This window comes from Scophthalmus maximus, chromosome 6 (assembly GCF_022379125.1).
Source record: "Scophthalmus maximus strain ysfricsl-2021 chromosome 6, ASM2237912v1, whole genome shotgun sequence".
Taxonomy (NCBI): Eukaryota; Metazoa; Chordata; class Actinopteri; order Pleuronectiformes; family Scophthalmidae; genus Scophthalmus; species Scophthalmus maximus.
Genome location: NC_061520.1, coordinates 14,313,856 through 14,326,449, shown reverse-complemented (window position 1 = coordinate 14,326,449; position 12,594 = coordinate 14,313,856). Strand labels below are relative to the sequence as shown.

At 39.8% G+C, this 12,594-nt stretch overlaps 1 protein-coding gene across 2 annotated transcripts; it reads left to right on the top strand.

Annotated features, from left to right (window-relative positions):
* The first annotated feature begins 112 nt into the window (after positions 1-112).
* Positions 113-12,365, top strand: crbn (cereblon). Of its 2 annotated transcripts, XR_004793518.2 has the most exons (12): positions 113-242; positions 489-604; positions 783-985; positions 1,552-1,701; positions 3,553-3,715; positions 4,443-4,505; positions 4,615-4,699; positions 4,856-4,971; positions 6,893-6,957; positions 8,681-8,812; positions 9,450-11,971; positions 12,018-12,365. XR_004793518.2 is itself a non-coding variant. In XM_035631944.2 (11 exons), the coding sequence occupies exons 1-11, from the start codon at positions 170-172 to the stop codon at positions 9,631-9,633; spliced, it is 1,350 nt and encodes a 449-aa protein (XP_035487837.2). In that variant the 5' UTR covers positions 113-169; the 3' UTR covers positions 9,634-12,365. The 2 variants fall into 2 exon arrangements, 1 of the variants encoding a protein (XP_035487837.2); XM_035631944.2 differs by having other exon boundaries at positions 9,450-12,365.
* The last annotated feature ends 229 nt before the right edge of the window (positions 12,366-12,594 follow it).

Genomic DNA, 12,594 nt, shown 5'->3' with positions numbered 1-12,594 from the left:
TATTTCCAGTGACATGATGTTATGTTCTGTCAGTGTAGATTTAGCTTATTTTGTTGCTGTGTGCAGGCGCCTCTTTTAACCTACTGGGGGCGCTCGGGAGCCGTTACGCTGCCGCACACCGAGGACGCCGCAGAAGAAGAAGAAGAGTTCGTATTGTAAACACAGGGATATGGCTGACGAGAGGGGTGGAGGCGAAGACAACATCAACGACAACATGGGCAACCAGTTACAACTTTTACCAGGTAACAATTCAACTCACCAGAACACCACGCGTAGTTTCAGCAGTTGAGAGTTGGCCTCTTCGCCCGGCTAACAGCTAGCTAACATGACTGCACAGCAGGCCACCTTCAACATCACACCCTCACTTTCACTTTACATTGCTTTTAGCACCAGCTTGATTTGTTAACCTGATAAACCTGCTACTGTAGTTTTAGTCGGGAGACGTGCAGAGGACTAACTAGCCTCTCTTTGTCTTTGTGCCATGACAGACAACGAGGAAGAGGAGGAGGAGGAAGATGAAATGGAGACTGAAGACCGAGATGGTGAGGGGGCAGAGAAGCCGACCATCATCACCTTTGACCCCAGTCTTCCCACATCACATGCTGTGAGTGATGCCACGGTTTAACGGATCATATCTTTAATCATATTTATTACAACATGTGTAACTTCACCTTCCCAGTGTTGTTGTGTTTTTTTTAGCCATTGTAGAGCTTTGTTGTGTAGCGAGTCCTTTCGAAGCTGGTGTGGTCATGTTGTATTGACTCTGACCCCTGCCCGGACAGTATCTGGGTTCGGACATGGAGGAGTTTCACGGCCGCACAGTCCACGACGACGACAGCTGTCAGACCATCCCTGTGCTGCCGCACACGGCGGTGATGCTGGTGCCTGGCCAGACACTTCCTCTGCAGCTCTTCAGGCCACAGGAAGTCAGCATGATGAGGAGCGTCATCCAGAGAGACCGCACCTTTGCTGTGCTCGCACACAGGTACGTGGCTGTGAAAATGTCTCTGCAGAACTGTATAAATGTATATAGCTTTTATTAAATATTTTTTTCCCCTGTATTTATTATTGTATATTTCTGCTATTATTTTTGATGCTTCTACCTCTCTTCCTGATGCCCTGACCTAATGCTGCTGCTGTAACAAGTACATTTCCCCAGCATGGGATGAATAAAGTTCTATCTTATCTTATCTTAACATTGATGTAGATCACTGTAGGTTAAACTGATGAGTGGCAAACATTTCTTTGTTTTGAGATCAGTTAAATGGGCTCTCCACTGATTGTCTCCTGTTACACTTGAAGGGTTACTCTGCTACTACATGGAAATGATCATGTTTGAAAAACCTTTGTTGCTAACTGTATTAGGTGAATTTGAAAGATGGGAGTATATACCATTGACCATCTTGAGCTCCTAAGCCTGGTACATGGTAAATACCCACATCATTCAAACTCACCTCATACTGTGCACTGCTAAATAACTGGAGTACCCCTTTAAATTATTTTTGTTGTCTACTTTAAATGGCTGTGGTTTTTTTATATCTATTTCTGCAGTGACGCAGTTGAGCAGGAGGCAGAGTTTGGGACGACCGCTGAAATCTATGCATACAGGGAGGAGCAGGAGTATGGCATTGAAACAGTCAAAGTGAAAGCTGTGGGGAGGCAGAGATTCAAGGTCCATGAGATAAGAACTCAAGCAGATGGGTAAGTTAAAAATAGCCTCATAAACCCTTAACTCAAAGGTCAGGACTCTTGTGAAAGTTGCTTTCAATAAATTAAGACATAAACATTGTGCCGTCCATTTCACATGGATTGAAGCTTGCGGTCGTCTTCTGGACTCAGAGTCATGCAGGTTTAACCTCAATCAGCTTGTCAGGGACTGATTCAAAAAGGAATCTGCTGAATGTGATTATCTGTGACATCTCACTCTGAAGTGTCAGTTTTTTGGCATGTGTATTTACTTGACCATCATGAGTTCACTTCACAGAGAACCAGTTTTTTGTCATTTCTTGGAATCCAGTGGTGGAGCAAGTCTGGACTCGAAAATAGTGGTCCCAATTTTCACAGCTAGAGGGCAGACTAACTCTTCATACCATCCCCTTTAAAAAGTGAACTGAAAATATGAGCCAGTTTCCACAAACCGTATTTGTTGATTACAGCTGCTTTAAAATGTATAGATTTATAGTTGGGACTTGTACTGGAAGATGAGTTAATTGTCATTTATTTAGTTCTTTTCATAAATGCATGTTATAGTGAAATGTGTAACACATTTTGCTGCTTATTATAATTGTTGCAGACAGACTACAGATCATGCCTTCATACATCCTGCTGTGCTCAGGAAAATTGTTGAGTTTTATTGTTTATAAAACTTAGTCCTAATTAAGAAACATTTCCATCTTTCTTTAGTTGTTATTATATAATGCACACAAATTGCTAGACATAATCCCATTGTCCTCTTTTTGTACTGCAAGACACGCTATTAAATGGCATTTTTAAGATGCTATTCAGTCAAACAGAAGCTGCTGTTGTGGTCTCTGTGCAGTGATATTTACTGAATATTTGGCTGTCGAAGTATTGTCATTGTCTCAAATATACCAAATGGTTAAAGATTCCTTTTTTTAAAGTGTTTGAAGTGTTAATTTAAAAACAGCTTTGTTGTTCGATTGTTTTTAAAATGTTTGAGCCAAATCTCAAAATTGACTGTCATAAGCACAGTTCCATAGATTGTAAATTATACCAATTAAAAGATATAATAATAATTTTGATAAATCAGGCATAATCATCCAAATAATTCCAACAGTGTTGCAACTTATGCATTATCAATATCTTTGATTTAATTTATTGACATCTTTGTGAAGCTCAAGGACCCGATTCAGTGTCATGTTACTGAAGAAAATCTGCAGACTACCACCGTTATGATGTCATCAAAATAAGTATGAAATATGATAATTTTTTTGAGACAGAGAGAATTGAGGAGGAGGACTGAGTGGGAGTACTTTAATGTGATACCTTTCAATTTCTCTTTAATGCAGTAACAACCACTTCTGTCCTAGTGTAACTTAATGTCCTCTGGTTTGACAGTTACACACATTAAAGGACAAGAAAAACATATTTAATCTCAAAATATAGGGATGATGGTGGATGACGGCAAAATTTAAATTAATTTGAAAATGTCCAATAAGTTCAATAAGTAATGGGAAAAATAGTTTTATTTACAAATTCATATTATAAAAAATAACACTACAACATTTGGATATAATTTAGCTTTTTTTTTATTTTCAATATCAGGCCATAGGACATACGGTGCAGTGAGCGCAAGAGATTTCACAAAGAGCATCTTGGACGAGGAGTTGAAGGAAAACTGCTAAGCAGCTTTTCATGATCATCTCACATATACAAACACCCTGTCATACACCACATAACATTCAGCCTGCACGCCAATTGTTTAATCCATTATTCATCTCCCCAGTTTCATTTGACCTTGTTCAACTTCTCCTCATCCCCTCTGTTGTACCACAGTTTATGTCATCGCGTTCGTCTGTTTTTCTCCTCCAGGATCAAACAAGCCAAAGTACAGATCCTTCCTGAACGAATCCTTCCAGATCCCCTCTCTGCTGTGCAGCTGACACCCCTCTCCAGGCTCCACATGCACCCATCCTCCAAACCCCCAACGCAGAGCTGCAAGCAGGCCCAGTGCTGGTGGAATAACTACCAACAGGTCAGACACACGCACCACGCACACACACACACACACACACACACACAAGCAATTGCGAGCAGCAATTGCGAGCAACATTTTTGCTATTGCATACTTCAGAATCAGAATGGGAGAAACTTAATGATTAATCTAATTTTCATCCCAGTTCCCTGAGTCCAAGTTGAAATCTTCAGATGTCTTGCTTTGTCTGACCACCTGTCTCAAGCCTAAGGATATTCTTATCACTTTAATGTAAAACAAGGGTAAGAGCAGCAGAATCTTCATATATGAGAAGCAAAATCCATCAAACATTTGAGCGTCTTTGCATGAACAATGACTTAAATAATTGATTGATTATCAGCTAAGCTGCATATTACTTTCCTGTTAAGTGACTAATTGATTAACTGAGTAATAGCTGCAGCTTTTTAAATGGTTTCAGTGTGAATGACTTAGAAAATTGCAAAGATTTAAAAACTTCAGAAATATATATTTTTTAAATAAACAAAATAGAAATTGTAGGATTAATTTGCCAAAATCAACAAAAAAAATATTTACAAAGTTAGTTGCTTTGTTGCAATTAATGTAAATTGTAGTGATACGGCATATAATAATGCTATGGACAACAGTGTCCTTCTAATGTTTTGGCATTTCAATGTTACTATGACACATAATGTTTGTGCGTACATTCAGCAAGAATCTGATTAGTTCAGATTTTATAAACTAATGGTTTAACTGTTGTTCACCACAGAGGAAGTTTCACTGTGCCAGTCTGACGCCATGGCCACCCTGGGTCTATGCACTCTATGACTCGGTGAGCAAATCAGCCCATGTGCACTGCTTGGAATTTCCTCCATACATAAACACCACAGAGATGCGAATGTAAACCATACTTCTTCTGCTTCCTGCGTTCCTCCTCGCAGGAGTCGCTCATGAACAGAGTGAAGAAACAGCTCCACGAATGGGATGAGAATCTGAAGGATGACTCTCTCCCTACGAACGCCGTAGGTCAGCCCCTGTTAATTTTATTACAGATGGATCACACAAACAGACACACACACACACGCGCGTGCACATGTTTGTCTCTTCGCCTCTGTTCTTTGTGCTTTCCGTCCTTCCTTCCTTTCATCCCTCCTTCTCTCCCTTCGCTCTGGTTTCTGTCAGACTTCTCCTACAGAGTGGCGGCCTGTCTGCCCATAGACGACGCTCTGCGGCTCCAGCTGCTGAAGATAGACAGTGCCATCCAGAGACTTCGCTGTGAACTGGACATCATGGACCGGGTAAGGAAAAGTCACCAGTAACCACACCACACTTTCTGTCTCGTTCATCTCTGCAGCCTCAGCTATCATTTCCCTCGTGGTGTGATTTGTGTGAAACGATCCAGTGTTGCCTCTGATGTTCTGGGTATTTAACCTTGTGAGTTGGTCTTCATGATCAAAACTGTTGAGAAAATTGTTTAACATCAACAAAGATAGTTTGATTTTATCCCTGTAAAAACATAGATACGTATTCTACATACATTTCATACATCATCAAACTGCCATTTCCTCAGCAGTTGGATCCTAAAGCCTCTACTGTGCAATGGGATTTTATCCAAATGTTGTCTGAAGGACTAAATTCCAATGTGATGGAGAGTTTGGATCCCGACTAGACATAGTAGACATTCAAAGCTGTTCTTTTTTGATCTTGCCTTCCTCCCCTCTCTACTAACATCCATATTTTAAAATAAACAGAACAAAATAGTCTGGGCTCTGTCGTCTGTGTGTCGGGCAGTCTCCGGTCGTTTTTAGCCACAGTAGACCTGGGACCGCATCATCACTCATCATTCCATCACTTCGGTCCAGACTGAAATATCTAAATAACTACTGTTTGAATTAGCATGAGATTTGACATAGACATTTATGTCAGTCTCATAACTTTGTTTCAACTTTTCTCTAGCACCATCATATCACGTTAAAACTCAACAGATATGAAACATTGTTCATGGAGTCTTATTTTAAAAGTCCTCATTTTGTTGGGCTTGTTTGCTGAAATTTCTACCTCATATTGTGTTCATCATGGCAGAAATGGTAAAAACTGATAGTTTGCACCGGGAATTCTAAAAAGACTCTCCAATATGCTGGACATAAACAATATTGCATCACAAAGGGAAATAACGTTCAGCTACAAAGAGAAAACAGATATCAAAATATGAATGTAATAAAAATAACAAAGAAGTAAGCACCATGCATATAGAGGCAGGTGGGTGATTATTTGCTGGCCTGAGGCAAACTCCGACATGGAGCCATCCCCGGGACTTATTCTCACCCATTCTCTGAGTGAGGATGTTTTAATGTTATTAAGGTTTTATTTCCTTCAGTTTCATCATCACAAAGTGGACGTGTTGTACTTCAATGTCTAAGTCAATGACATGCTTCAAGTTCATTCAGTAAGTTATTGCGTAACAGGCTGTATATGTCTCTGAGTAAGAAAGAAGGGTCATTTGGTTTGTATTGTGTCAACATATTATAGTACATTTCTGACTATTTGGGGACACCACTACATACATATCTCTCAAGTTAAGACTTATTGTGGGTACAATCTGTTTGCTCATTCCAACCCACGTGTAATAAGTCTTCAAATTTAATATATGCAATGTTTCTCTCTGCTGCAGTTTGTAAGACATTCACTCTCTCTGATGAACAGAACATTTTATTCCTTCTGCCCTGAGTAGGCCGTTATTCAGCGGTGGAAATGATCTCATTTTGTAGATATTCTTTTGGATGAAGGCAGCACAATTATGGGATTTACCAAAAGGAGAATTTTCTTTTAGGAAGCGATGTCTCCTTTTTATTGATCAGTACTTACGGAAAATGTGAACTCATTATGATTTGACTCTGGGTTTTATAATGACAAAAATGCGAGTATGTCCTGGTGAGGCAGGTCAGTGTCAGTCTAACCTAATCACAGACATTAAGCCAAAAATAAACATACACAAGCTCTAAGCGTGAAGTTCCACAGTTTCAATACCAGAAACTGTTAAGCTGTCACATCTGCTCTGCTCCTTATTGGACAGTCTCACTGCTCACACGGAAGATCTGAACTCAGGTCACTCAGCCAGTGGCTTTTGTTGACGGGTTATTACAACATCCTCAATGAGAACAATGCATTGAGAATATCTTTATATCCTGTTAACACTTTTTTATTATCCCTCCTCCTCAGTGCACGTCACTGTGCTGTAAGCAGTGCCAGGACATAGAAATCACCACAAAAAACGAAATTTTCAGGTGAGGAAAAGTATCGTCAATGTTTTTGTTTGTTTTTTTGCAATATCTTTTTGTTCGGTACCTGCATCAGTACTTTAGCGGCTGTAGCTTGACTGTTGCATTACTTCTCAGCACAGTGTGAACAAAACTTTTAAGAGACTTTTTGTGTGAACTAAGTAACTAAACACTGGTAACGTAAACCGAGAGCTGAAAAAGTCTGAGCGTTGCGTTCATCATAGTAGGCAGCTCCCTTACATCACACAGGGAGTCATTTAATTTGCTAATAATATCAAAGAAATTTTCTTAATTCAATAAAGGTGTCTCTGCAGCATAGTATAATAAAAAAAACATTAAAACCGTCTTTTGGATACTGTACTCAACCAGGAACAAAAATGCACTTATTTATAATTGCTTCTTTACGTTTCTATGTTTGCCTTCATCACTGTAATCTCTGCAATTATCACCACGTCAAAGTTGACGCAAATTTGCCTGGAAATTGCATAAAGTCCGGGGGTTACGTCATGAGCGGCTCTACTCTGCACCTCGACACTCACACTGAGCACACACAGACTCGCACACTGTTATGTAATTTAATCTTTTACATTACCTGTGGTGTTGGGTGATTAATGCGTTTGTCCAAGTCGGAGCTCAAAACCCCAACACCTATGAAATAGTCCAGATGCTCACTGTACATTTATGAGAAGAATGGAGTAACAGTTTTGTCTGAGTGTTTAATATGGTTTCAGAGGAAGATGTTCAAAAGTGTCAGGCTCATAAAGGACACTTCCTTTGACTCATGACACCACATAAATATTAGTAATGTAGTAATGCATTTTCCATTACAGACCCAAACTGCAACTGGGGTACAGTAAATGACTCCTTGCCAAGATGACTCAAAATAAAGTTTCTGGTGCTGATATTATTTTGAATTCCCTTTTCTCTATATGATGTTTTTTTGCCTGCAAGGACCTGTGGGGTTGAATAATTATCTGAAAGTTGAAAACAAACTTTCCACCCTCATCGTCTCTTGTTTTGTTATTCATGTTTTATTCCCACAGTTGTGACATTCAGGAACACTGGACTGGTTCTTCCTGTCTATCAATGAAACATATGTTTTGATGTGAAACTCAAATCGAGAATTTGTTTTACTTCAGTTAGACCTTCAGTTGCTTAAACTGGAATTAACACTTTTTTGGACGGATCAACAAGCTGTAAATGCAGCACTGACATTATAATTAACCTTAGAAAGTTCATGTGAACTTGAATGTGTTGACGGGTGTCTAATAACAGGTGCAGTTCCTGTAGATTATCATACGCATTTATTTGGAACAGTAGTTTTTCCGTTTTAGCTCTGATTTTGATCTCCACCAAAAATCCACCTTAACATCTCTGGTGTTCAAGCTGCCAAATGTTCCACTGTGCTCAGTTTGTCCCTCGCTGCTGTTGATTTGAATATATGGTATGTTCAGTACAGTGCCTTTATAAAAGCTTGCATCTTTGAAAACGCTGTTTTTACCATGTTTGTGGATTTGAATAGTGCTTGCCTACGAAACATGGATTTGTAATGATGAACTCAACATTTGGTTCAGAGTGGCTGCGGATTTTAAAATGGAGATTTTTGGCTTATCTGAGGAGGTTTTATACCTTTTTACGGAGTCTCGGTTCAGTCTCTCACTTTCATAGGATCTTTTCTCTTTTTGACAGAATTTTGTAATAAAATCACCTGCCTTTTCTCCCTCCGCAGTTTGTCTCTTTACGGCCCCATGGCTGCATATGTCAACCCTCACGGTTATGTCCATGAAACCCTCACTGTCTACAAAACCAACAACCTCAACCTGGTCGGCAGGCCATCCACACTGCACAGCTGGTTTCCAGGGTAACTGCTAAACTCGTCTTGAATAATGCAACACATGACACACAAAGTAAAAAATGATTGACTTTTACAAATGTTTCTTTTTAAATGAGAGACATACAGTGGACTACAGAGGCTCTACCTCAAACACATGTTAAAATACTTTAATATCTGCTCCAACTTTAATCCATTCTGATTATGTCTACAGCGACTCAGTTTCTATAAAAGTCTATGAGAAAATGACTCTACTTCTCACTTGATTTATAACGTCAGTAAACATATTCCTGAGTAGTTTATGGTTCAAGTCTTGTCCAATACAGCATGATGTTCATTTAGTTAATGGACGATAAAGCACCGTATTCATTGGGGCTTGGATATAGCGTGTTTGACAGCTAGTACTGCCCAAGGGGCGAAGGTCACAGGTATAGGTGGACCACCCCTCGCTCCCCCAAATACGGTTACTTCTGGTTTAAAAAAAAACAGAAGTAACCAACAGTTAAACTTGAGCAATGGAAGATGTTTGCATGAACCATGAAACCAAAATCATTGTAATTATAAATGAGTACTACAAATGCATTACTTTTTACTTTGATTTATATTTCTTCTAACACATTATCTGGAGGCGATTGTGACAAATGTTGGTCTCTTCCTTTGCTCTCAGGTATGCCTGGACAATTGCTCAGTGCCGGATCTGCGGGTCTCACATGGGTTGGAAGTTTACTGCCACCAAGAAGGACTTGTCTCCGCCTCGTTTCTGGGGTCTGACCCGTTCAGCTATGCTCCCCCGTATCCCCCCGGGCGAGGGGGAGGAGGGGAGGGAGGGCTCTCGCCTCTTCTGCCTGTGACATCGGACCATCACTCTGCAAACCCCTGTGAGCCCGGATGTTCAGCCACGCTCTAGCAGCAATTCCTTCTAGTAATCAGTGCATCACACACCTCCTGTCACCCCTGGCAGCAAATCCATCATATTAGTGGAGAGGTCAGTCGGCCTTTATATTAGAACAGGATGGAGGCAGTGATTGTTCTGAGGGGTTCTTAAAATGTGGAGGCAGTGGTGAGACAACTCTGTGCGTTGTGATATAGTAAGAAGCAAATGAAGGAACAGCCAGGTAGTTACAGACACACCCAGAAACACAAAAGCAACGCTTAATGTATTTGCTCCTCAAATCGAGAGTGTGGCTGCATGTAGTTGAGATCATCGATGACAAGTAGGTTGTGTTAAACAACTTAAACTTGTTGTAAAAAACCAACCTGTCCACATACAGTAAATCCACTTAGCGTTCAGATCGCTTTGCAGTTTCTCAGACCTGTTTTCTCTTATTTCAGCTGCTGTAGGTCAACGGAGGGAACTGTTTGAACGGAAGCGCTCATGTCTGAGTAGATCTGTTATGATAGGGGGATGTTTTGAATCTTGGAATCAAAGTGGATGTATTTTTGTATGCAAGAAGATTGGATATTAATTGAACATACTCATTAGTGTGAGGAGAAATTGAGCTGTTTTTAGGTGACACCAGTTTTTGTGTAATAAGAAAAAACTGGGGTGAAAATAATGAGTATGTGTAAAATACTTGATATAATTGGTGTCCGTTTTGTTTTCGAGTGAAGATCCATTTTTTTGTAAGATGATGTGCGTAGTCAAGTTTTTGCTTGTGTGGTTGCACAAGTGGACATTTCAAATGTCTAATGGCAGATAATATTTTTTTAAAGGTCAAAGCAAATGAAGACAGAGTGAGCTGAGTGTTTACCCTCCTTCATTTAGTCAGTTCATTTTGTGTGGCATGTTAAATGTTGTGCCCATTCTCCAGCTCAGTGTCTTCTGGTAAATAAAAGCCGTGAACTGCAGACGTGAATGAAAGATTGTACGTGGCGAAGAGATGATGAGACGTTGATTTGATTTAAGTTTTTCTGGGTTCTCTTTGGTTTGTGGTCTCACAGTTTTCATGATTCTACTTGCAATTGTGTTGCAAGGTGCTGGCTCAAGTAAATGTAACTGTAAAAAAAAAGAGGCAATTTTAGCATTTGTTGTGTGATATAGCTGGTGTTCTACTGTTTGTAGAATCAAACTCTTAGTTCTCATATCTCTTCGTGTCACAGAGAATTGTCAACCATAGGAAGAGTAATTGAATGCAATAAGAAACACCTAGAATCGGAACATGTTCCTCTGTCTCATGAAATGGTGTTGGATATTTTCTCAAAGGAATAGAAATTTTGGAAATTCAAGGTTGTTTGGTCGCTTACTTAGAGTTAAATGAGGAGATTGGTACCACTCATATCTTTAGGATGAATATGAAACTTAAGTGGCAGTTTGCTCGAACTCTAAGCATCCAAGCAAACAAGTTGTTCTTCAAAAATGTCAAAATTTTACATTAAAATAAAACAAATTTGACCTTCTTGTTTGTTATCGTAATGGCTGAAACACTGCTGTATGGGTCTAGTTTTCAGTCGACACTTGACTTTGTCATCTCCTGCAGTTTGTTTTTATTGAATCTTTTCTTTGATCCTCATATTCTAGTGGTAGTACCTCAAAAATCAGAAAACGTGAACTTCTTCAGAAAAGATTTCTCTTTTTCTTTCTTTTTTACGAGAAATTGTCTCAAAACTTTTACTTTTAATTCTCAAGTTTTATGTCATATCGTCACATCAATGTGTTTGATTTAGGAGGGTTTTTGACCGTAAGAATATATTGTGTCATGCCTCTTTTGAAAATACTCAAAAAAATACTCTAGTGAAAACACTGCTTCAGTGATTGAGAGACTTTCATTCATCCCAACGATAAAATAGATGCTTCACTGAAGAAATCAACGGGATGGTTCCAAAGAGAGACTTTTCTTGTACATACACGGATCAGCCACATCATTACCTTGGACACTCAAGGTAGGGGGGAGCAGCAGGAGACAGATATGATAATACATGTCCATGTGTGTGTATTTGTTGACTTATCATTTTGAGGAGCAGTTTGAGTTATAGTCCCTGGAAAGTGAGGACGTTTTGTCCAGTCCTTACAACGTCAATGGGCTGTTTGAGGGAAAGACTTGGTTTCAATGTTGGGTTTGATTACGGTTAAGGTAAGGCGCTATAGAATGCATTATGTCGACGAGTGTCCTTACTGATTGACATAATGTCTGTGTGTGTCTCTGAGCTGAGAGCCCTTGTCAAGCTGATGAGTTGAGATTCAACAAGGAGGTGAAAGGCTCCACGTGGCTTTATCTGCAGATGTGAAGGTCTGCAGATAAAGCCACGTGTGTCTTCACATTGTTTGTGGGCTTTCGTGTGTCTGCATATTTTTTCGCAGGGTATTAATCTCTCATGCAGATACACGTGGATAGAGGATGATTTGTATGCTAGCCGAGCGAGATGCTCAGAGTGGGAGAGGAGACTTGTTGTCACTGAGGACTTGAACATAAAAGAAGAGCATTTGTGGTAATAGTTTGGTCATCCACACGTGCATGCAACATGTTTTCTCATATCTCTTCAGATCAGCTTGATCACAGTAATAATCTTGACCTGTTTTGTGACTTCAGCAGTCATTGTGTCACACGCTGTGTTTCTCTCCAGTAAAATGTCTTGCTTCATGAAACTGTAGTAAGTGTGTTTTTGTTGTCGTCGGGTAAATTAGCACTTTACCTTGAAGTCCAGTACGATATTCGCTGGAAGGTGTTGGTTTTTGATTCAACCAACATTTGTGTCGTCGTTTGATCTTTCATTTTCTCAACTAACGTTGAGTTTTCAATGTTTCCCAGGAACCCGGAGTGATGACTTCAAATTGCTTGTTTTCTTTGATCTGCAGTCGATCAAACGCAGCAAAT